A 23,996-nucleotide genomic window follows, 5' to 3' on the forward strand; every position below is an offset into this window, starting at 1 on the left:
GAGAGAGAGAGAATGAGAGAGAGAGAGAGAGAGAGAGAGACTCCCAAGCAGGCTCCGGCTGTCAGCACGGAGCCCGACGCAATCTCATGGCTGACGCCATGACCTGAGTGGAAGTCAAGAGTAGGATACTTAACTGACTGAGCCACCCGGGTACTCCCACTTCACATTGTTTTGAAATATTTTCTTTTATCTGCGTATAGTTCTTTTAAGATTTGTTTATAAAATGAAAGTGTGAAAGACACTGACTTTTAATTTCTTCTTGCCTGTTCCTTTTTAAAAAAAAAATTTTTTTTTAACGTTTATTTATTTTTGAGACCGAGAAAGAGCATGAACACGGGAGGGTCAGAGAGAGAGGGAGACACAGAATCTGAAACAGGCACCAGGCTCTGAGCTGTCAGCACAGAGCCTGATGTGGGGCTCGAACTCACATACCGCGAGATCATGACCTGAGCCGAAGTCGGACGCCCAACCGACTGAACCCCCCAGGCGCCCCTGGACTGAACAGTTTAAAATATTTATGTTTTAGTATCCAGGTGGAAAACTAAAGATTTAATTAGTATGTTTTAACAAAACTCTCATAACTAAATTTAACTCATTTACTAAGTTATCAATAATGACAGTGGTCATATTAATAATAGATGATGTTAACAACAACAAGGAACACCATCGATTATTTAATGTGGTGGGTCATGCTCTGCATACATTCTTTCATTTTGTGCAAACCTTCAAACAACCCAGGAGGTAGGGTTTGGGGGATTTTTTTGTTTTTAATTTTGACTCTACCCAAAAGACACCTGTAGGAGGCAGTGCATGATTAGACCTATGTCTCTCTGGCTCTAAAGTCCAGGCTCTTTTCCTCTGTCGAAGGGTAGGCCAAACTTTCCAACCTTCACAATTTTTAATCACATTCACAAAATAACTGATGTATTACTAATATTTTAAGTTGAGTCATTTTTTTATTTTAAAACTGAAGTACAGTTATTTATTTATTTATTTATTTATTTATTTATTTATTTATTACATTTGAGAGAGAGACAGAGAGACAGAGAGCGAGTAGAAGAGGGACAGAGCGACAGAGACAGAATCTGAAGCAGGCTCCAGGCTCCGAGCCATCAGCACAGACCCCAACGCGGGGCTTGAACTCACGAACCACGAGATCATGACCAGAGCTGAAGTCGGAAGCCCAACCGACTGAGCCACCCAGGCGCCCCTAAAACTTAAGTACATTTAAAGAGGGGCACCTGTGTGGCTCAGTTAGTTGAGCATCTGACTCTTGATTTTGGCTCCGGTCATGATCTCACAGTGCACAGGATCAAGCCCCACACTGGGCTCTGTGCTGAGAGCATGGAGCCTGCTTGGGATTCCCCCCACCCCATCTCTCTCTGCCTCCCCCCTGCTCTCGCACAGGTGTGGGCGTGCATGCGTGCGCTCTCCCTCTCTGTCTCAAAAATAAATAAATAAACTTAAAACGTCAAGAAAAAGACACCTCTCCCCCACCCCCCACATACACACAAACTGGCTTAAAAGTGAGAAGCTCCCGCCCAGGCAGAATGAGTCCCACTGGAAGCTGGAGGGCAGAGACCAGAAATGCTGGGGCAAGGCGGGGAAGTGGGCAAGGGCCGGTGAGGCTGCTCTCTAGGCTGAGGAGCCAAGAATGAGCAGAGTAACTGTGGGACTAGACTAGGTGATGGGTCAGAAGGAGCTGGAGGGCTGGGGAAGGATGAGGCTCCAGTCTGGTAAGGAGAAGCTGGGCCAGGGAGATGGCGGGAAGAAAAGGAGTCCAGGGATAAGGGGTATCAGAGGGGGAGCTAGGGCAGGACACTGAGAGGGGAGACACTGAAGGATGGAGAGGCCGAAGGAGGGACAAAAGCCACACATGGGAAGCTGAGAATCAAAAGGCTTGGGACACACTGTCCTCTTAACATGAGTCAGTCTGTGTCCAAAAAGAAGAGTCAATGTATTGCCCGTGTACACTTAAAAATCATTTTGGCCGTCACTTCCTAGGAAAAGTAACCCTCTGTGGAAAATACTAGTTTAATAAGCCGCACTGCCTGAAACCATTAAAGCGACCCACTAACTGCTACGCGCGCCCCTCTCCCTCAGGCAGCGCACCCCCGGGGTGCTCACACAGAGCCACCGCTGCTAGGTCAACACCCAAGCTCTTAAGGAGCTGGTCTCACCGACTTGGGCAGCCACCTAGACCAAAAGCACCAGTGCATGCCTGGGCCTTACCTTGTGTAATGAATATCCTGACTCAAATATAATAGGAGGAAGCAGGAGAAGGAAAAACATATTTGGACGAAACATCTCTTCTTCCTGTAAATGTAAAATGGGTATTTTCAGAAGCATGGAATTTATATATTAAGAAATAAAATCCGTCAGTGAAGAGCCAAAGTAATTGTCCTCGTAGGCCCTGTGGAAATACTTAATGTTTAAAAAAGAACCTGATGATAGAACCAAGCAGCAGAAGAGACCAAAGACACCACAAAACCTGCACTAATAAATGTAGGACAAGTGATTTTAAAGGTGACCAGCAAAATAAATAAGAATGAAGTGCTTCCAAACACACCCTGTATGCTTTTTATTCTTTACTTAGGAAAGGAAGTTAATATTAATACAGAAGACATTTCAATGAAAACAGAACGCTTACAAAAACAAGTCCACAAACTGAAATCCTCCAGAAAAAAAGTTAACAATAAGCCTTAGAACAATCCACTTGGAGGAAGACTAAACCCTATACACGTTTAAAATTGCCCTGGCCTTTTCTCTGCCTGTCACAGACAACTGTGCCACTTTCCTAAACCTGGCTGTGATGAAATAATGGCCATCTGATGCCCTTGTGACTCGGGACATGGCTATAAAGTCAGCCCCTTGCTATGCTTCCAGATTCAAATATTAAGTGTCACTATGAAAGGTATTTCTAGAATATGGCCATCTTGGGAGGAATGACATCATAATTTAATGTTCTATATTAACATCTCTAATTGTTGGTGTATCAGGGGGAAAATCCATATTGGTCTTCAAATCCGAAATGACTACATGTAATACAGAGTCTCCTTAACACTGCAAAATTAGGCCCTTTTTCATAGGCAAATTTCACGCTACGGTCTTGACAGTCTGATTTCTTGTCAAAATCCCTATTCAGAAGAATGGTTAAGTGTATTCTTACAAATGTACAGCTGTAGCCATAAAGCCTAAAACAACATTCAAAGGCTCAAACTAGAAGCAAATGATGGCTGCTGAAAATGCCTTATTAAGTCTTAAAATAGCTGCCTGTGCAACAAGCTCATGCCTCAGACTGGGACCATGTGAAAAGAAATGGGCCGATCTGTGTTTTGTGGGGCAACCTATTCTCAGGATCTGTGCAGTGGGACCACTGTATAGAACCCACCTGCAGTGGGTTGCACAGGGTCCTCCAGCCTTAATTCATGTCCACCTGGAACCCCAGAATGTGACTTTCTTTGCAAAGAGGGTCCTTGCAGATATAATTAAGGGAAGAATCCAGATGAGATCACACTGGATGGGTGGGCCCTAAACCCAATGAGAGTGTCCTTATAAGAGACAGGAAAGGACACACAGACACAAAGGACATGTGAAGACAGAGGAGAAAGGGGTTATGTTGCCACAGCCAAGGAATACTTGGGACCACCAGAAGCTACAAAGCTAATGAAGGATTCTCTCCTACCACCTGGATTTGCTCCCAGAGGGAACACGGCCCTGCCAACATCCTGATTTCAGATTTCTGGCCTCTACAAGTCTGAGAGAATAACTCTCTGGGGTCTTAAGCCAACCAGTTTTGGTCGTTTGTTATCGTAGCCACAGGAAATGCATGTACCGCCTCGCAGTGAATAGTGTTACAGAAAGATCGCAGGTTCTTTTTGGCAACTCGTCCCCGCAAATGGTATAAGGTGATTTTAGGTGATACTTGGGCAGTGTATGCCATATACCACTGATCCCCCCAGATTGAGAAAGTCTGCTCTTTTTGATTCATTTTCTGGTCTCAATTAAGTCTAAGACACCACAGTTTGGTGTCACAGGCAGTAAAGCCTCTCTCCAATGTGCTGATCTCCCTTTCTGACAGACCGGGCTTGGTCTCAGGGGCTTCAGCAGGCATCTCTACTCCTTTGTTTTTATCATATTTATTTATAAAAATATTGGTTTCCACAGCATTATAATGTTTCCTTTAAGATAAACATATGTAGCACACCAGTATTCACAACATTATTCACAGGAGCCAAAAGGGAGAAACAACCCAACGGTCCATCAACAGATGAATGGATCGACAAAGAGCCGTATATATTATTCAGCCACAAAAAGGAAGGAAATTCTGACACAAACTACAGTATGAAGGAATCGTAAAAACATCACACTAAGTAAAATAAACCAGACACAAAAGGACAAATGTATGATTCCACTTATATAAAGTACCTAGAAGTGGTCAATTCATAAAGCCAGAAAGTAGAATAGGGGGCTACGAAAACAATAGAAAATACTAAAAAAAATAGAAACCAGAACAGACTGTGGGGCGGGGGGACTGGGGAGCTGTTTACTGGGTCGAGTTTCTGTCTGGGATGATGAAACAGTTCTGGAAATAGATAATGGTGATGACTATACAACACTGTGAATGGTATTTAACCCCAGTGAAACGTACACTTAAAAATAACTAAAACGCTATTTTACGTTATGTATATATATATAGTTTTATTTATTTATTTTTTATTTTTTTTTTTCAACGTTTATTTATTTTTGGGACAGAGAGAGACAGAGCATGAACGGGGGAGGGGCAGAGAGAGGGAGACACAGAATCAGAAACAGGCTCCAGGCTCTGAGCCATCAGCCCAGAGCCTGACGCGGGGCTCGAACTCACAGACCGCGAGATCGTGACCTGGCTGAAGTCGGACGCTTAACCGACTGCGCCACCCAGGCGCCCCTATATATATAGTTTTAAATGCTTATTATTTTGAGAGGGAGGGAGAGAGAGAGACAGAGAGACAGAGAGACAGAGACAGAGAGAGACAGGGAGGGGCAGAGAGAGAGAAAGACTCCCAAGCAGGCTCCAGCTGTCAGCGCAGAGCCTAGGGGGCTTGGGGCTCAATCTCACTAACCAAACTGTGAGAGATCAAGAGTCAGTAGGTTAACCACTTAACATACTGAGCCACTTGGGCACCCCTATGTTATGTATATTTTACCACAACAAAAGCCTTAAAAAAAAAAACTACTACAAGAAAATGTAGGGGCTCCTGGGTGGCGCAGTCGGTTAAGCGTCCGACTTCAGCCAGGTCACGATCTCGCGGTCCGTGAGTTCGAGCCCCGCGTCGGGCTCTGGGCTGATGGCTCAGAGCCTGGAGCCTGTTTCCAATTCTGTGTCTCCCTCTCTCTCTGCCCCTCGCCCATTCATGCTCTGTCTCTCTCTGTCCCAAAAATAAATAAACGTTGAAAAAAAAAATTAAAAAAAAAAAAAAAAGAAAATGTATACACATAAAAAAAGCAAGTTGCTTTCAAGAAATAAATATGTAAGTACATGATAACACAGGCGGAAGGCAGGCCCAGCAGGACAGTCTGGCAAAAGAACTCCACGGAATGAACATCAAGCTCCTTGTTTTTCTTATCTTGCTCCCGGCAGCACCTGGTTTCCAAACAGGTGTCCTGCTTCCTGCTTTGGCTTTCCACAAACACCTGTTCCTCCAGGAAGCCTGCCCCGTCTATCAGAGGGCCTGACAGACCCCTTCTCTGAGGTCAAGCCCAGGCTGCCTGGAAGGCCCTTTAGGCACTCCATTACCTTCACTACCCAACTCTGGTTCACTTGCCTGTACTATTAAATATATTACTATTATTTAACTTGAAAAGTAACATCTATTAAACAATAAATTCAACAAAACCGAAGCATAGAAAACTCAAAAGTGGAAGACGATCTCCCCTCAACCTCCTCTGTTCCCATCACTCCGAACAGCGGCCACCATCTCCCAGGCCTCCCTGGCCACACAGCACTCCCGGAAGGGGCAGCTGCTGGATCTCTGCAGGGTGGAATGTGGGCCTGGTGCTAAGAGAGTTTCTGGAGGCGGGTTGGGGGACGGGGCTGGATGGGTGATGGGCATTAAGGAGGCCACTTGCTGGGAGGAGCACTGGGTGTTCTATGTAAGTGATGAATCTCTGGGTTCTACTCCCGAAACCAGTACTACACTGTATGTTAACTAACTTGAATTTAAATAAATGTATTAAACATAAAATAAATTTAAATAACAGATATAAGTTCCCCCCCCCAAAAAAAAAAAAGTTTCTGCTTCTTCAAGAGAAGCTCGAGATTCAGGTTTCTATGTGAAATTCCCAGTAAGTTATATAGATAGAAAATATTTTAAAATAAAACTAATGCTTTTTAATTGTTTAAAAGTCAATTCCAATTCTGAGCAACTGATTTTAAATCAAACACAATCAAAACACATCAGGCTGTATCTAGGAGTAGGGTGGGGGCTACAGTCTGTGTCCCCTGCCCGAGAATGAGCCACTGTGAGGGTGACTCAATTTAACCAGTTGTAGGAGGGCAGAGATGTGATGCACAGTGGGCTCTAGTGAGGCCTGCCCAGTCCCTTCCCCAGCTCAGGGCAGTTCTGTAATAGCAGGAGCTCAACATAGATTTTGAGATTCCATTTAATACATACAATATTTCCTAAGTATTATTTATAACAGTTTCAAATTGTGTGTTAGGTCAGCGTGTGCGACTTGTTTTGCACATTTTACACTCTACAGTTTCACAGGTAAATGAATCCTAGCACCTAGAAGCAGAATCAAAATAGGAAGAGTTTGAATGTGATGAAGTGTAGCCACATAACTCTTTAATCTTTTCAAATGAACCTTATTCCCCTCCTCAAAATCAATTCCGTCACATACTTTTTAATTTCAGTACTTAATATGGATGTACACACATTTAAGTTCAGGTTTCACTTAGTCCTTGTACCACAAGATGATGCTCACGCTCTACCCACTGTGTGAACACGAGGGTATGAACACCCACACCCTGAGGACAGCACAGTATGGCGGAGAACAGAGAACACACAGGGCCAGAGGGGCTGGACAGAAGGCTCAACTACTTTCTAGCTCTGTGATGTTGGACGTGTCTCAACCTCTCTGTGGTCGCTTTCTTTATCTGTAATACCAGAGTGATGACAGAATGTGGTCATCTACATCATGTGGTTGTTATGAGGACAACATGAGCTACAGTGTATAAAGCATACTCTAAACTCTGGTGCTGGACAAATACATTTTATCTTCCACTGTCAGCGGTAACCACTGATAAATGTTTTATGCTAATTAGAGACTTTCCCCCAGAGAGCAGGTTAGTCTAAGGTTATAAAAATGCAAATAAATAACAAAATCTGACACTGAGTGCTCCTATGTTAACTTGAAACTGTGAGATTTATACTTTTTCAGAGAAGTCCGATGTAATGATATCAACCCTAATCCAACAGAACGTTAAAACATTCATGGAACAATATAAACTTCCCTCATAGTGAAGCAATGATAAGCCGCCGTAACTAACCATCAGTGTCACTAAAATTAAAGATAATCAATAAAAATCGTAAGTTGGGTAAACCTACCTTCCAATTTGCCAATTTTTTAAACTCTATAATTTTTATAACTGCTCCCATGAGAATACCTGGAAGAGAAAATGTAAAGTTGAACATAATTTAAGACACGAGAAAGATTACTCAGGTTTATTACCATCCTAGAGAATCTGATGATTATGTCTTTAAATAGCTTTTATGGATTTCTGCAAGTTTTATGTCTGAAAACGTAAGAATGGAAATCAGTGTGACGTTCTCAGTCACAAGTTTCTTTCTCATTTGCATCTCAGGTAAACATACCGTACTGAAGTCAACGACAATCTGGGGGCCGGGGTGCAGCTGGGAAACGGAAAGCTTGACAAAACCAGACCCAAGGACAGTCTTTCCGCCTGTCGGTTTGCTACATGGTTTGCCTTATGCTGTTTTTCCTACCATTTTCAAAAAAGAATCCCAGATCACTTTCTTAGACTCAGATGGCAGCTCTATGTAGAGCATTTCGTTAGAGATAAAACCCCGATGCTAAAAATAACCTAAAGTAAAAATTCTGTGAAATTCCTGGAACACAACAGACCATCTAAGTTCAGGCGTGTTTCCTTAAGGCTGACAGGCTCATTACTCTCTCATAAAGAACCTACCAAAAATAATTCTCAAAGAAGCATCACGGGTACAATTTAAGATTGCTCTGTTACTCACTAGATAAATGATTTTTAACCCTGTCGACTCCCTAGAATCACCACGGGAGCTTTTTATAAAAAAAGACACCTGAGCAGCACTCCAGACCTCCTAAATCACAATCTCTGGTAGGGGGTGATACAAAGCAAGCCTGAAGACCACTGTCCACGCTTAAAGACAAAGACCTACTTCCCCCTGCAGAGGAAGGAGCTTTTCCACGTCGACAACAGAAAGCTGAAGAAACACACTTTGTGAGGTGGGGCGAGAAGACAATACTAAACAGAGAAGTTTATCGGGAAAAGAAATTGCACTAACACTCATTGCTGTGGCACAGGGAGGGGTTTCAGGTGAAGAGAGGAGATAAGCAACTTTAACTTTATAAGCCTCTCTACTATTTGAACTGGTACCTATTATTAAGACAGTAACAAAATTACTTCAAAAGATAGACGAAGACAAAATAGATCTGAGCTGTAAAGGGAGCCAATGAACCTATTTTCAAAACACAAGTTGCCCAATTCAACTTTCCAGGTGGCATGAAAGCACTCATTCTAACCTCTCCAGGGTTCCCCAGCTGCTTTTTATTTCTTATCTTTCCAAATTTTGTATACATTTTAAGGACTTCTTTTTTTAACGTTTGTTTTTGAGAGAGAGACAGAGAGACAGAGAGATCCATGCTACAAGGTGGATGAATCTTGAAAACATGCTAAGTGATGGGGCACCTGGGTGGCTCAGTCGGTTGAGCATCCGACTTCGGCTCAGGTCATGATCTCACAGTCTGTGGGTTCGAGCCCCGCGTTGGGCTCTGTGTTGACAGCTCAAGCCTGGAGGCTGCTTCAGATTCTGTGTCTTCCTCCTTCTGCCCCTCCCTTGCTCACACTCTGTGTCTCCCTCTCTCAAAAATAAACATTTGGGGCGTTTGGGTGGCTCAGTCGGTTGTGTCCAGTCGGTTGTGTCCAACTTCGGCTCAGGTCATGATCTCACGGTTCATGGGTTCGAGCCCTGCATTGGGCTCTGTGCTGACAGCTTGGATTCTGTGTCTCCCTCCCTCTGCCCTTTCCCTCCTCGTGCTCTGTCTCTCTCTGTCTCTCAAAAATAAAAGTTAAAAAAAAATTAAAAAAAAAATGCTAAGTGAAAGAAGCCAGGCACAAAAGACATGTATTTTATGACCCATTTATATGAAATATGCAGGGTAGGCAAATTTATAGAGATAGAAATGGTTGTCTTGGGCTGGGGAAGAGGGGCTTGGCGGTGATAGCTAAAGGGAATAGGGTTTCTTTTTGGGGTGATGAAAATGTCTACAATCGATTGTGGTGACGGTTGCACAACTCTGCAAATATACTAAAACCCATTGGAGAGTACATTTTAAATGGGTAACTCATATGTGAATTATATATCTCAATAAACCCGTTACATTAAAAGAAAGGCTACAGATTGTACAAGTCCACTGATACAAAATGTGTGGAATTAGGCAAATCTACAGAGACAGGAAGCAGGACGGAGGTTGCCAGGGTAGGGGGAAAGGAGGAAATGGGAAGTGACTGCTAGTAGGTAGGTAGAGGGCTTCTTTTGGCAGCGATGAAAACGTTCTGTAATTAGATAGCGGTGATGTCGCACAGCCCTGTGAGCATATTGAAAACACTGAACTGTACACCCTAAAACTGTGAAGTTTACAGTATGTGAATTACATTTTAATTTTTTCAAGAGTCACAATTTTTTAAATCAGTCCCCAGATGATCGCTGTCTCCCATCGTGTGCCGCTCACAGCGGACTTGCAATGAACCTGTCAGTTCACGCCTCTTTGTGGAAGCGTGTTGCCCTAGGGCAGATCCAGAGACGATGCATGGCATAGCACATTTTTATCTCTTGAGAATGTTGCCAAATTGTCCTCCCAAGTGCTGCACCAACTTACACTGGGCACCAGAGCGCTCCCACATTCTCACGAACCCTGGATAATCATCCGAATAACACTGTTGCCAATATGATGGGCGAGAAGTTGCATTGCACTGTTTCACTTTGCATTTGACAGTTAATCTACATTCAGTAATCACTCCTGATTACTGGGGAAGTTGAACCTCTTTTCCTGGTTTCCGATTTCATTTTCAAAGCTAGCGCTTTTCTGCTCTACTAAAACCTCAACTTTCTCTTTCCCTTGTGAATGTATACCAAACTTTAATACCATGGTTAATGCTTTTGTAATTACATATGGAGCAGCTGCATTTGAAAAATAATTATTCATAATTATTATTACATCTATTGATTATAATCATAATTCTATTGCCTAAGCTTGTTTCTATATTATTATTTATGAGGCATTGGAAAGCTTTGTAAAATATGATGTGACATTATCACTACTGTTACTATTACTACTTGAGCAATTCTCTTTAATTTTTTTTAATGTTTATGTACTTTTGAGAGGGAGAGAGGGAGAGAGAGAGAGAGAGAGAGAGAGAGAGAGAGAAAGAGAGAGACACAGAGCATGAGCAGGGGAGGAGCAGAGACAAGGAGACACAGAATCTGAAGCAGGCTCCAGGCTCTGAGCTGTCAGCGCAGAGCCTGACGTGGGTCTTGAACCCACGTGCCGTGAGATCATGACTGAGCTGAAGTCGGATGCTTCACTGACTGAGCTACCCAGGCGCCCCTAGGATTTGTCGCTTTAAGTTATTTCTAATCCTCCAGAGAATGCTTCAGGTATGAAGGCTCAGAGTTGAAGTAGCCAGTCTAATGGCTCAGAGCTAGCAAGGGACTCGACATCCTACCACCAGTTCATGACGCTAAGACACCGGCAGACTACACCTGCCTTTACAACCCGTGAACCCTCACCTCCCTCCCAGGGTGCAATGCTGCTCTACCAGCATCACTGTGCAACGATCCTGATAATTAATGTTACAGGAAAAACATTTAAAATGTTTTAAGGAAGAAAATCAGGTTGCAAAACCTGATCCCAATTCCCTTAAAAAAGATGCACATATATATATACATATATATATATTTGAACTGGTACATACATATATATACATACACACACATAATATACATGTATGTATACGTGTGTGTGTATGTGTGTGTATATATATACATATATTTATTTGCCCTGTGTGAAAAAGAAACACACACACCTCCTATGTGCCAGGCACTGTGCTGATGTATAAAATACACATTATTTTAGTTCATGCCCACAATTACCCAGCAAGGCAATAAACCATGATAACACAGATGATAATATTAATAGCAGCAGCTAATAGTTACTGATTACTCAGCAGGCAGGCATCACACTAAGTGATTTCTATGCATTACCATGTTTAATATCTGCAATTCTAGGACGTGAAGGCACTATCAGCTGCAGTTTACAGATAAGGAAACTGAGGCTAACGCCTGGCATCACTTACCTAGTAAATAGCAGATACAGAATTGTTTTTTTTTTTAATTTTTTTTTAACGTTTATTTATTTTTGAGACAGAGACAGACAGAGCATGAACGGGGGAGGGTCAGAGAGAGGGAGACACAGAATCTGAAACAGGCTCCAGGCTCTGAGCAGTCAGCACAGAGCCCGACGCGGGGCTCGAACTCACGGACCGCGAGATCTTGACCTGAGCCGAAGTCGGCCGCCCAACCGACTGAGCCACCCAGGCGCCCCGATACAGAATTGTTTAAAAGTGAATTATTTTATCTTTATTTGGCTATATAGCAGACGCACATGGTACAAAATTTTTAAAGGTACCAAAGAGTATTCAGTGAAAACTTGAGTCTCCAGGCTTTTTTTTTCTAGGTTTTTGCTATCACTGCCCCTCCCACCTGAGTAAATACATGATTTCCCACGTGTGCGGGGGCATCCAGAGGAAAAACCCCTGAAAGAGGGATGGGTGGATCAAGGCTACAGGCATTTTTAATTCTCACGCCGCGAGGCCTGCCCAGCTGTCTTCACACAGCCCATCTGTGTGAGCCGCTGAGAAGGTCGAGCTGAGTGCTCGCACCTGTCCCCTTCTCCAGAAGAGTGTCGTCAGCTGCCGAGAGGCACCTTATCAGGAAGCTGTGCCCACCCTGCACCAGTTCACAGCCAATGGCTAACAGGGCGTTAGGAGTCCAGCCCCTTCGCCCTAAAGAGGGACAACCAGTGTGGGTTCTTGCCCCAGAGCCCTCCTACTGAGGCTCAGGCTGGGCTTAAACTGAGATCCCTGCTGGTGTTTGGCTCCTTCTCCTCCCCTAGTCTCGTGTCCTCACAGATTTATTCATGAAGAGCATCCCTCGATAAATTACATGTCCCAACCTCCTGTCTCAAGACTCTGCTTTTAGGCTCCCAACTTAAGACAACTGGTTCCAGGAGTGGAGTGGTTCCAGGAAGCACACTCGAAGGATGCTCCCCGAGGAGGGAGGTGGATCTCTCAGCAGCCGGCTGGCAGTGAGGACCCCGGCACTGGTGGGAAAGCACTGGTAGTCCCTCAGCTGGGGTAGCAGTGCCACTGCTAAGACTCCCTCGTGGTGACTGGGTTGGGACACGGGGTGGGAGGCAGTGGCTCAGGCAGCATGTGTGGTGTTGGACAGGCTATGGGGGAAATAATGAGAACAGTGGAATGGTGTGGTTTTGCGGAGGGCCGCCAAGGTTTTTTGTTTTATGTTCTTATTTATTTTTGAAGGAGAGAGACAGAGCAGGAGCGGGGAAGGAGCAGGGAGAGAGGGAGACGTAGAATTCGAAGCAGGCTCCAGGCTCTGAGCTGTCAGCACAGGGCCCGATGAAGGGCTCGAACTCACGAGCTGTGGGATCATGACCTGAGCCGAAGTCGGACGCTCAACTGACTGAGCCACCCAGGTGCGCCCCCCGCCCCGGCCAAGGTTTTGAAAAGAGAGAAGGACAGGCTCAGACAATCACCAACTTAGAGCAAAGTGGGAGTCGGAGGGCCTCCTTGGCAACATGTAAGCAGGCCCTCACCTGCTGCAGCTGGAGGGCTTCTAGAGCGAAGATCAGGCACGGACTTAACTCCAAGAGGGGCATATCTTGAGAAAGTTGAGCTCAAGAGGGTAAAGCTACGTACGTCCTCTCCTGCCGGGCCCTGCTAAGGAAGATGGGCGACTCTGAGACGTGGCGGAGGGTCATCTGGGGGAGATTTACATGAGCACCTTCAATCTCCAGATTCCTGTGGACCCTCTGGGCCAGCTGAAGTGCCCCCACCTCCCTGCTGGCATAAAGACCTCCCCAGGCTGTTTCAAGATTACACAGAAGTCCAAATAAGGCAGGCACCTTATGTTAACTCTTGCTCTCTGCCATTAACATAGTCCCAAAGGACCTAGACCATATGGACATTGCCCAGGACAACACCGGGGTCCGCTAGACTAGGTGGACAGCATGCTAATCTGACACAACAAGCAAGAAGTGGCAAGTGGATGTCTTGATAAGACACCTAGGCTTCAGACGACAGAAAGTTTCAGGGGACCGCTCATCTGGGAAGGTAGGGGTCAAGTGGTCTGAAACATGACAAGACGCTGCCTTCAAGTAAAAGACAAGATTTGCACCTTCCACCTCCCACCACTAAGAAGAAGCGCGATGCTGGGTAGGCCTCCTCCAGGCTTAGAGGCTATGTATTCCACACTTGAGAAGACTACTTTGACCCATTTACTGGTTTGTGGGAGGCTGAGCGTTCTGAGTGGGGACCACAAGAAAGGGCCCCGCTGCAGTGCAAGCAGCCTGCTGCTTCTGCCATACCGTCTGGCAGACCCCCTGGCACCGGAAGTATCTGGGGTAGAAAGGGATGGTGTGTGACGTCTCGGGCAAGCCTCAATAGGAGGGCTCCTCAGCACAGGTCCCTAGGGTTCCGGAACAAGGTCATGCCATTTGCAGCAGAGAACTACACGGCATTCGAAAAACACGGGAGGAAAAAACCCAAATAGCTCCTGGCATGCTACTGGGCTCTGGTAGAGACAGAGTGTCTGAGCATGGGGCGTCAAGTGCTCATGTGCCCAGAACTGTGCTTCCTAAGTGGCGTTGCCATAACCACCCAGTTAAAAGGCTGGGTGGGCCCAGCAGCAGTGCGTTGTAAGGTCTAGGTGTTACATTACAGATCAGGCTTGGCCAGGTCCGGCGGGCACAAGCACACTGCATGAACAGGTGCCCCGGGCCTCTGCGTCCTCTACAGCTGTGACATCAACACCTCTCCCTCCGTTCCTACATACGGCCTCGCTGGGAGTTCCCCATGACCAGCTTGGTTCATGGGTGACTCAGTCAGCCTCTCACCTTGGCCGCTTCAGTGTTTATGCAACGGGCTCATGAACACAGCAGCTATGATGGCAGAGACGGGAGTTGTGCACAAGTCCAACAGCGTGGACTCCCTCCCACCATGGCTGTTCTAGCTACTGCTGTTGGTGAATGGGTGACTGGACAGCCACACGGAACAACACCCAGCACCTGATGTGGTTCCATCCCCTGTGAAGACCAGCTAGCGGAATGATGGCCACTCGATTGTATCAGACCCCTTCCACCCTGGTAGTTCATTCTGACTGAGATGGACAAGTATGCCGGCGGGTATGTCTTTTGATCCCACCGCTGTCCCAGGGCTCACAAGTGTCTGGTCCACTAAAGCGGGACACTGCCCAACAGCGTGTCAAACCAAGAGACTCACTTTATGGCAAGGGAGGTGCAGCAGTGGGCGTGCGACCATGGACCCCACGTGGTCCTACACTAATACGCCACCCCATCCAGAAGCCGCCAGCCAGCCAGAGTGGTAAGAGGGTCTCATAAAGAAGCTGAGGCACCAGCTCGGAGAGGACATCCTATGAAGACTGGAGCTCCCCCCCAGGATGTGACTGACTCCTTAAGCCAATGGCCATTATAGGGCAGTACGTCCCTAAGAGTTAGCGGGGCACAGCACCTACTTACTGTAGGAGTGGCCCCATTCAACATCACTCTCAGAGACTCACTTGGGAGTAGGGATTCCCACTTGGAGACCTTCTGCCCCCATAGCCTGAAACTATAGGCTCAGGGGGTCGAAAGGTCCTGGCTCCCAGAAGGTGACCTTTCCACCAGGGTTCACACAGTAGGCGTTACAATGGCTGCTGCCTGGTCCCTTGGGGCTCTTTGAGTCAACAGACCAGCAGGCCTAGAAAAGGCTTACCGATACTGGCAGGGATGACTGACCCTGATCATCATGAGGAGACAGGTCTGCTACTATATAATGAGGCAAAAAGGGATATACTTACTTACATAATCCTCTTTTAACCACAGATGATTTTTTGAAAATACTTTAATATATTTTTAGCACATTTTGTCAACTGTAATTATAGAACCAAGTTATGCTCTGGTAAGGTAAGTTTGAAAACCCAGTCCTTGACTCTGCTACCTACAGTAGTTACCCCAAAGAGACTCTAAAATGAGAACCCATCCCTCAGGGCAGTTTGTTTTCTGGGGGGGAGAGGATGTCCAAACGTTTCGTCTTTAAAGCAGCTCACCCTTTCAGAGCAATGTTTTTCCTTTTTCAAGCACAGAGGAGAACATTTATGTGGTACAAGAGGAAATCAGAGAAATCAGCCCCGATGTAGCAACTTTCAGAATACAATTATTTAACAGTTATTATTTATTTATTATTTTTAAAATTTAGACGATCTATTTTGGTGTAACTGGAAGATTTGAGTATAAAATCTAACCTCTGGATGATAAAAGGCTTAGCCAAGAGGAGATGACCATAAAACTAGGTAAGTCAAGGCAGGACTCCAGGAAAAAGGAGGAACTTTTTCCACGCAGAGGGCACACATTTAGTTCATGGCAGTAGAACAGCAACAAGATGTGCCAAGAACATAGTCCCCTCTGACCCGTGTATCTAGAAACTGAGTCTGTGCTGGCACTCCTCCCTGCCTCGAGCACAGCCTCGAAAATCCTGAGAGTCTAACGTGATCATTTTGTCAGTTTGACAACCAATTCTGGCCTCTGCCTCTAAGACAGCTACTCTAATACCAACAAATGAATGCCTGTTTCTTCTCTAATAAAAATCAAAGCACCTCAGATTCGAGGAGTTTCCTGGGAGACACTGTAAGCTACGTCAGCATTAGACTTTAACAGTCTAAAAAGTAACAAAAGCTGTTACAGTTACAGCTACGATTCTCCCTTTGTCTTAAAATTAAAAAAAAAAAATTTAAGAACTTAAATACAATTAGAATGTCATTACTACAGGGGCGCCTGGGTGGCTCCATTGGTTAAGCGTCTGACTTCAGCTCAGATCATGATCTCAGTTTGTGAGTTCTAGCCCTATGGAGCTCTGTGCTGACAGTTTGGAGCCTGCAGCCTGCTTGGGATTCTGTGTCTCCCTCTCTTTCTACCCCTCCCCCACTCACACTCTGTCTCTCTGTCTCTTTCTCTCAAAAACAAATGAACATTAAAAAAATTTTTTTAAATATCATTACTACATCTGCTTTTTCTGGAATTACCTTTAGTTAGTAACTCAGGAATTGAGTGATTTCTCATCACTTTCCACTCAAAACACCCACTGACACAAGGAGCATTTTTCTTTTTCTTTTTTTTTTAATGTTTGTTTTAGAGAGAAGGGGGCACCTGGGTGGCCCACTGGGTTGAGCGTCCGACTTCAGCTCAGGTCATGATCTCACAGTTCGTGTGTTCGAGCCCCGCATCGGGCTCTGTGCTGACAGCTCAGAACCTGGAGTCTGCTTCGCATTCTGTGTCTCCCTCTCTCTCTGCCCCTCCTCCCCCACTCATGCTCTGTCTCTGTCTCAAAAATAAATGGATATTAAAAAAAATTTTTTTTAATGTAAATTAGAGTGCGTGCACAAGGGGGAGAAGGGCAGACAGAGGGGGACAGAGGATCTGAAGCAGGCTCTGCACTGACAGCAGACAGCCTGATGTGGGGCTCAAACTCACGAAGTGTGAGATCATGGCCTGAGCCAAAGGCAGACACTCAACTGAGCCGTCCAGATGCCCCACAAAGAGCACTATTCTCCTACTGGAAAAAAAAAAAAAAAAATTGAAATCCTTTAGTCAGAACAAGAATGAGTCAATAATACGAAAGGCACACAGTTAAGAAAGTTATGACAAGGAAGCACTTTTGTGTATCCTACCAATGATTCAATCAAATCCAGTGTTTCTAATTATCAGTAGTATTCAGGCTAGGCCTTGGCATTTGAAAGGGCAAATTTCCAGCCCTTACTTAACCCCTTCTCTGAACCCTTTCCTCTCTCTGAAATAAAGTATGATTGTGGGAGGGAAAATCTCCTGTTTCGCTATACGTGACACAGGATAGCGGGCAGTACGATTATTTCCTTTTTATTCCTTGTAAATTTCAGTCCTAAATATAGAGTGAATCAGCACTGACAGAAGTAAATATGTGAACTTTAATGAAAAGACTAGTAAAAAGGAAAGAACACAAAAAAATGATACAAATTCAAACCAAGTAAAGTCATCGAATCTACATATGGTTTGGAAGGGAATGAAGCAGAATGAAAATAGCTGAAGTTGTCAATGAAAAGGATTGTTCTTTTTCTGTCTAGCTCTTTGTGCAAAAAAAAAAAAAAAAAAAAAAAAATTTTTTTAAAGGCCTAAGCTACAAAATTCCCTAAGTACAGAAAGTATCCAAAAGCTCTGAAGAAGGGTCAAGAAAATATTTTTAGAATTTCATGTTGATACCTTTTTTTTTTTAGACAGAATGAGAAAAGTCTGGAGGCTCATTTGAAATTACAAGACAATAGAAGGGGGAAAATGTGCTTTTAAAGTGTAGATAGTCCTTTTCTATACCAATAGTTTCTTAGGTACTCTGAATGTTTAACTGTAACAGGAAAGGCCAATCGTCTCTCAATGACTGCAGTCTGAAAAGTGACTTTGGGCTAGAAGAGGTAGGCTGGGAGAGTTTATCCCTAAAGAATGAAAACTCTATTTTCTCTGGCAGCTTCATCTAGATTCTTCGTTGGCACAAAAGCTGGAAATTCTTGAAATGGTGGATAGCTCAATATTTTGTTACACTTTGCTCCAGTAAGAGAAAAAAAAGCTTTCCTTCAATTTACATAGCTTTATGAAATATAAAACTATTTTGATAGCTTTGTCAGCATTTCTAAATTCTAACCAAATGTCTTCTAACATAATAAAAAACACCTTCTGGACCCCAGCACTCTTCTTTGAATTACCCTTAGCATTCCAATCACCTGAGTTAGCTAACAAAAGTTTTGAAAGCAAGATTTACTTGCCATCAACCCTCCCACGACCTGGCCCTACAGGCTACAGTTATTTCTGCTACATCAGTGAAGAAATGAACCCTGTGGATGGAGAGCCTTGGCCAGTCCCCAACACCATTCCACCCTGTGTCCAGAATGGGGAAGCCAGGAGGTCAGAGTTCATCCTACAACCTCTGGCGGAAACGGGAAGAAGAGGAGGCCACTTTTTCCCACTGTGACTGCCCCTGTAAGGGTAGTAGGCCTGAAGCTGGAACGGCTTATCACACGGAGGGAGCCTGCCTGAGGCTGAAGCCAAAACAAAGGGAAGCACTGTTGAGAAGCGGAGAAAAATTGAGTCCAGGAGACTTGATCCACCTGAGACTGAGGCCAGTGTCACTGGTAGGTTTTTTGGTTCCACAGGCCAATGGGTGTGCAACTCCACCCCTGCCAATTTTTCTTTGAATCAATTTGAACTGATTTTGTCCCTTGAATGGAAAGAGCCCTATGTTCGTTAAGATGCTTTTAGCTGCAAGTAAAAGAACACCTGCTTAAAAATGGCTTCAACAACAGATGTTTCTTATTGCATACAACAGGCAGCTCCAGGGCTATCAATTCAACAAAACAATAATGCAGTCAAGAATCTGGGTTTCTCATCTGTCTCCTTGGCAACCCTTAGCATTCTGGCTTTTGTCTTTGAGCCACAGTGATAGCAAGATGTCTCCCAATGCTCCAGGCATCAGATCGTCACACAACTGAATCAAAGGTATGGGAAACTTTTCATCAGAGAGGATAAGGCACACTCCACCTCCACACTCTTCCCCGTGGTCTCACCGGCCAGGATGGGGTTTCACACTGCCTTGCTGCCTTCACCTCATTCAACCAATCAATGAACGGCAAAGGAGAGTGGAATGATCACGATGGCAAAGACCAGTCTTGACTTGGAGGGGCACGCCTTCCTTGAGTGCACTGTGGCAAGATACCTGATCAAAATTAGGGTTCTATTTTCAAGGAAGAAGGGGGAAATGGCTCTTGGGTAGGCAACCGACAGCGTCTGCTATAACTCCTAGTACAAGCACTGGTGTTCACTGACCTACAGTGACCCAAACATTCAAAGAGTGAAGAACATGACATTCCAAACCAAATTATAAGAACCGTCGTTTCCATGGCACAATAACTAAACACACATCAGCTATAGTTCTTATTCTAAGAAACTATGAAAGCTGACTGCAAAACTGTACATTCCTTGGAGTGGTGTTTTAAGTCTTTACTGAATGTCCCAGAAGAGGTGTTAGTTGTGTAGGTTATTTTCAGAGTCCTGATGGCAGAAAAGGGATGATCATACCATCCTCAGACCTTGAAGGCTTTCTATCTCGTTTGCTAAGGCTGTTAGAATCTGCCGGGATGTGCAGCTCAAGAGCCTGCTAAACAGAGAATAGGAACTCTGAGTAAAATTGTTTTCCAACTCTGACTGAAGATCAGTACTATCCACTGGTGTTTCTTCCTTAAGATATGGCATCACTGGGGGTTACAAGGCTCATGTGAGGTGGCAATGCAAAAGCTCATAGGTGAGAACTAGGCACCACTTAGAGGGGTAATGTGAAGCCCAGGGAAAACACAGGAGGGGCTGAACCAGCTTAGTAGGAATGCAGATGATGACAGGGGACGGGGAATCAAAGTCTGAACATTCATTTCCAAAGCCAAGCTAAACCATCAATGTATTATAAAAATATTACTCAACCAAACCTGTAAGGCAAAGAAAATTAACTTACAGAGAGCATCGGTGGTGATAAGGGAAAATTAAATCTCATTAGTAGGCAAGTGGAAACTAGTAAAAGCAACACAATATCACAAACTGATAAATGCCTTAGCGGGTCTCCGTGAAACCTTATTTACCATGCCTTAAGCACCCCCAAACACATTTTTGTCTTGATTTTAATACTTACTGAGAAGTAAGGTCCCTGCTTCTTCCTTCATTAACCATTTCAATTAACTTTCATGTGAGTCACATCTATTATTACACTGATTCATTCCCTCTAAATAGGAGCTGATTACCTTTTTTTTTCCTTTTTTAATTTTACTGAAATATAGTTGACATACAGAGGCTAGTTATCTTAACAATTTATTGCCACAGGAAACAAGAAAGACATGCAAGTGAGGTAGAATGGAATACTCCTGAACACCTTAGATCTCATTCTGACATTAAAGTGAGCCATTTCTCCTTCTTAGACCATGAAGTGAGAGTTCCTTCTGGCTGTAAAATTCAGTGACCCTATGAATTAAGTGTCCATTACTTGCCTTAGTAGACTTGGGTGTCTGCATAACCTAGTAACAGAGGTCAATGTGCCCCGAGGGTAGTTCTAGAAGCAGAAGGGGGGGGGGGGGGGAGGCTTCTATGTGACCTTTAGGAGGTCATCACTCCTGAGTCACGGTGTCCTCATCTGTAAAATGGGATCATAACACCCTCGTGGCAGGTTGCAGTGAGGATTAAATGAAATCGGGCATGTTTCTGGCACTAGGAAGGCACTCAAAAAATGGTATTATTACTGCTTTTATTATAGGATCACCGACAAGCACTTACCTAAAGAAACAACAGCAACACTCTCTGGCAAGAAATGTAATCTGTATCGGATCAGTAAATGCACCAATATGATGCAGATAGCTGTGGGAAAAAATAAGACAGTGTTAAAACAGCACAATTTCAAATAACAAACACCAAGTTCAAAGCAATGGTTACTTCTGGGCGGGGGGGGGGGGGGGGGGGGGGGGCGGGTGCTGCTGCTAAGGAAAATGGACAGCGGACAATGACATGGGAAACTTCAGTTCTTTTTCCAATCTCTTATTTCTTAACCTGGAAGGAGATTCACAGTGTTTTATAACATTGTCTCCAGATTTTTTATATGCCTGAACTAGTTTATTTTCCAGTGGTTGCTCAAAGAGCAACAGACATCTAATCTTTTTCCCTAACGGCATAAACCTTATACAATCATGTATTCAAATCTCTAATTCTGAGAAATGGTCTTCAACTTTTTGGAAGTAATCACCTGGAAAATCTGAAATGGGAGGAGGAAGTCAGTGAAATCAATTCCTTTAATCAAATATAACTGCAACAGAATATGTTGCCACAAAGTGTTTTGCCACCATGGGATTGGTTCTCTTTTCACAGAGAATGAAGTGAGAGTATAGTCCACAGGGAACTAAGTCAAAACTGTGGTCTGGTGGGAGAACATCAGAGACCTAAAGGTGGGGTGCCTGCTCCTCAGCTAGGTACTGGGGCTCCCACTAGTTGAGGGCTCCCCATGGCCAGGCACTGCACTGAGTACTTCTCAAACACAGTCTCATTTAGCCCCCAACACCCCTCTTAATTAGCTATTATTACCATAATCTCCTTTGATTATAGGCACAAAAACAGGCTTCAAGAGGTCATGTCACTGTAGGTGCTGCAGGGTTGAGCCCGATTCCAACCCTGTGCCTTTATGTTTTTGTTTTTAAGTTTTATTTATTTATTTTGAGAGAGAGAGGGTGTGCAAGTGCAGAGGCCCATGCAGGCCTCAAACTCAAGAAACTGTGAGATCATGACCTGAATCGAAATCAAGAGTTGGAGACTTAACTGACTGAGCCCCCTGGGCCCCCCAACCCTGTGCCTTTAGCCATAGGCATCCACCACCTCCCTTCCGCCTGTCTTCATTCCTCAGTCACCAAAACAGGAGTCATGTTTAATTTTGCTCACAGTGGGGCGGTCACGAAAAGAAACAGAAGAATGTAAAACTGAAAGAGATAAGTATCTCTGGACCCTCCCCCCCATACTAGTATATTTTCACATAAATAATTCCTAAATGTAATTTCATGGCCCAAATGCAAGTGTGCGTATCGCTTTCTTTTATTATGCACCTAGGTGGGATAGCATCTCATCAATCACAGGACTATCTTAACAGTACTAAGTATAACTGTTGCCTTTTTTGTAAAAGGAAATGTTTAAACAATCCGCATAGTGGTTAAATGGCCACCCTCAGAGCCTGCACTGACAGACTAGATATTGTTAGGCCCACCAAAAAGCACCAGGTGGCCAGAAAAAGGAAACAGTTGTAAATATAGAAATTTTGTCCTTCTTGCATTCTGTGCTTTCAACTATCAATCTGTGGTGTTACTTTATTATAAATATTTAACCTAGTTAGAAAAATCCTACATTAAATACCAAGAGCAAGAAAAATGTTCTAATGCGTAAGCACAACATGTGACTAGTGAGCAGGCCTACTGTCTAAAAAGGCAGGTACATAAGTGGGCTGAATATAGATCTAGGGAGTTCACTCAGTTTCTGATCTTTCTTTGCACCAAGCTAGATGAAAAAATTAATTGAAAAAGTTTATTCTCGGGGTGCCTGGGTGGCTCAGTCAGTTAAGCCTCCTGACTTTGGCTCGGGTCATGATCTCATGGTTCGTGAGTTTGAGTCCTGCGTTGGGCTCTCTGCCATCAGCACGGAGCCTGCTTCAGATCCTCTGTCCACCCTCCTCCGGCCCTGCCCTACGCACTCTTGCTCTCTCTCAAAAATAAGTAAACATAAACTTAAACAAAAAAAACTTCAAAGTTTAGGGGCACCTGAGTGGCTCAGTCGGTTAAGCGTCCGACTTCAGCTCAGGTCATGATCTCGCAGTTTGTGAGTTTGAGCCCCGTGTCAGGCTCTGTGCTGACAGCTCAGAGCCTGGAGCCTGCTTTAGGTTCTGTTTCTCTCTCTATGCCCACCCCTTGCTCACGCTCTGTCTCTCTGTCTGTCTCTCACAAAAATAAACATTAAAAAAATTTAAAAAAAAAACTTCAAAGTTTAAAAATAAATAGTTTATTCTTGTAAATCAAACAACAATTTGCCCCTTTAAGACAAAGGGGAAAACCATCTATCAACAGAGAGTGCTAAGTAGGAGGTTCAGCAATGCCAGGGAATGGTCTTCAACCGTTTAAAAGAATGAGGTCTGAAAAGATGGCCCAAAGAATGGATGAAAATATTTGTAAATCATTAATCTGATACAGGTCTAGCAACCAGAATACATATGAACTCTTACAACTCAATAACAAAAAGACAAACAATGAAATTTGAAAATGGACAAAGAACCAGAATAGACATCCCTCCAAACAAACAAACAAATGGCCAATTAGCACATGAAAAGATGCTCAACCTCATTTGTCCTCGGAGTAATGCAAATCGAGACCACAAGATGCAACTTCACACCGACCAATGAGTAAGAGATGGTGACAATTAAAAAGTAAAACAAAACACAATGGAAAATAACAAGTGTTGGCAAGGACGCGGAGACACCGGAACTCTAGGCCATTGCTGGTGGGAACGAAATATGGTACGGCCTCTTTGCAAGGTATGAGTTCCTGAGAAAGTTACACACAGAGCGACCATTTAACCCAGCAGCTCCACTCCTGTATGTATGTATGTATCAAAGAGAAATAAAATCATACATCTACGCAAAAACCTATACACAAATGTCGACAGCAGCCCTATTCACAATAGCCAAAACACAGAAACAATCCAAATGTCTGTCAACTGGCGAATAAACATAATGTGGAATATCTATAAAGGAAATTATTACTCAGCCATAAAAATGAATGTACTTCTAAGACACGCTACGA

At 44.1% G+C, this 23,996-nt stretch overlaps 1 protein-coding gene across 1 annotated transcript in view; it reads right to left on the reverse strand.

Moving 5' to 3' along the window:
- The window catches only part of SLC9A8 (solute carrier family 9 member A8), a 69,758-nt gene that overhangs the window by 39,976 nt on the left and 5,786 nt on the right, over positions 1-23,996 (reverse strand). Inside the window, 3 exon segments of the mRNA XM_043553695.1 lie at positions 2,233-2,316; positions 7,593-7,651; positions 20,947-21,027. Of these exon segments, the coding sequence (XP_043409630.1) occupies positions 2,233-2,316; positions 7,593-7,651; positions 20,947-21,027 (224 nt within the window).

This window comes from Prionailurus bengalensis, chromosome A3 (assembly GCF_016509475.1).
Source record: "Prionailurus bengalensis isolate Pbe53 chromosome A3, Fcat_Pben_1.1_paternal_pri, whole genome shotgun sequence".
Taxonomy (NCBI): Eukaryota; Metazoa; Chordata; class Mammalia; order Carnivora; family Felidae; genus Prionailurus; species Prionailurus bengalensis.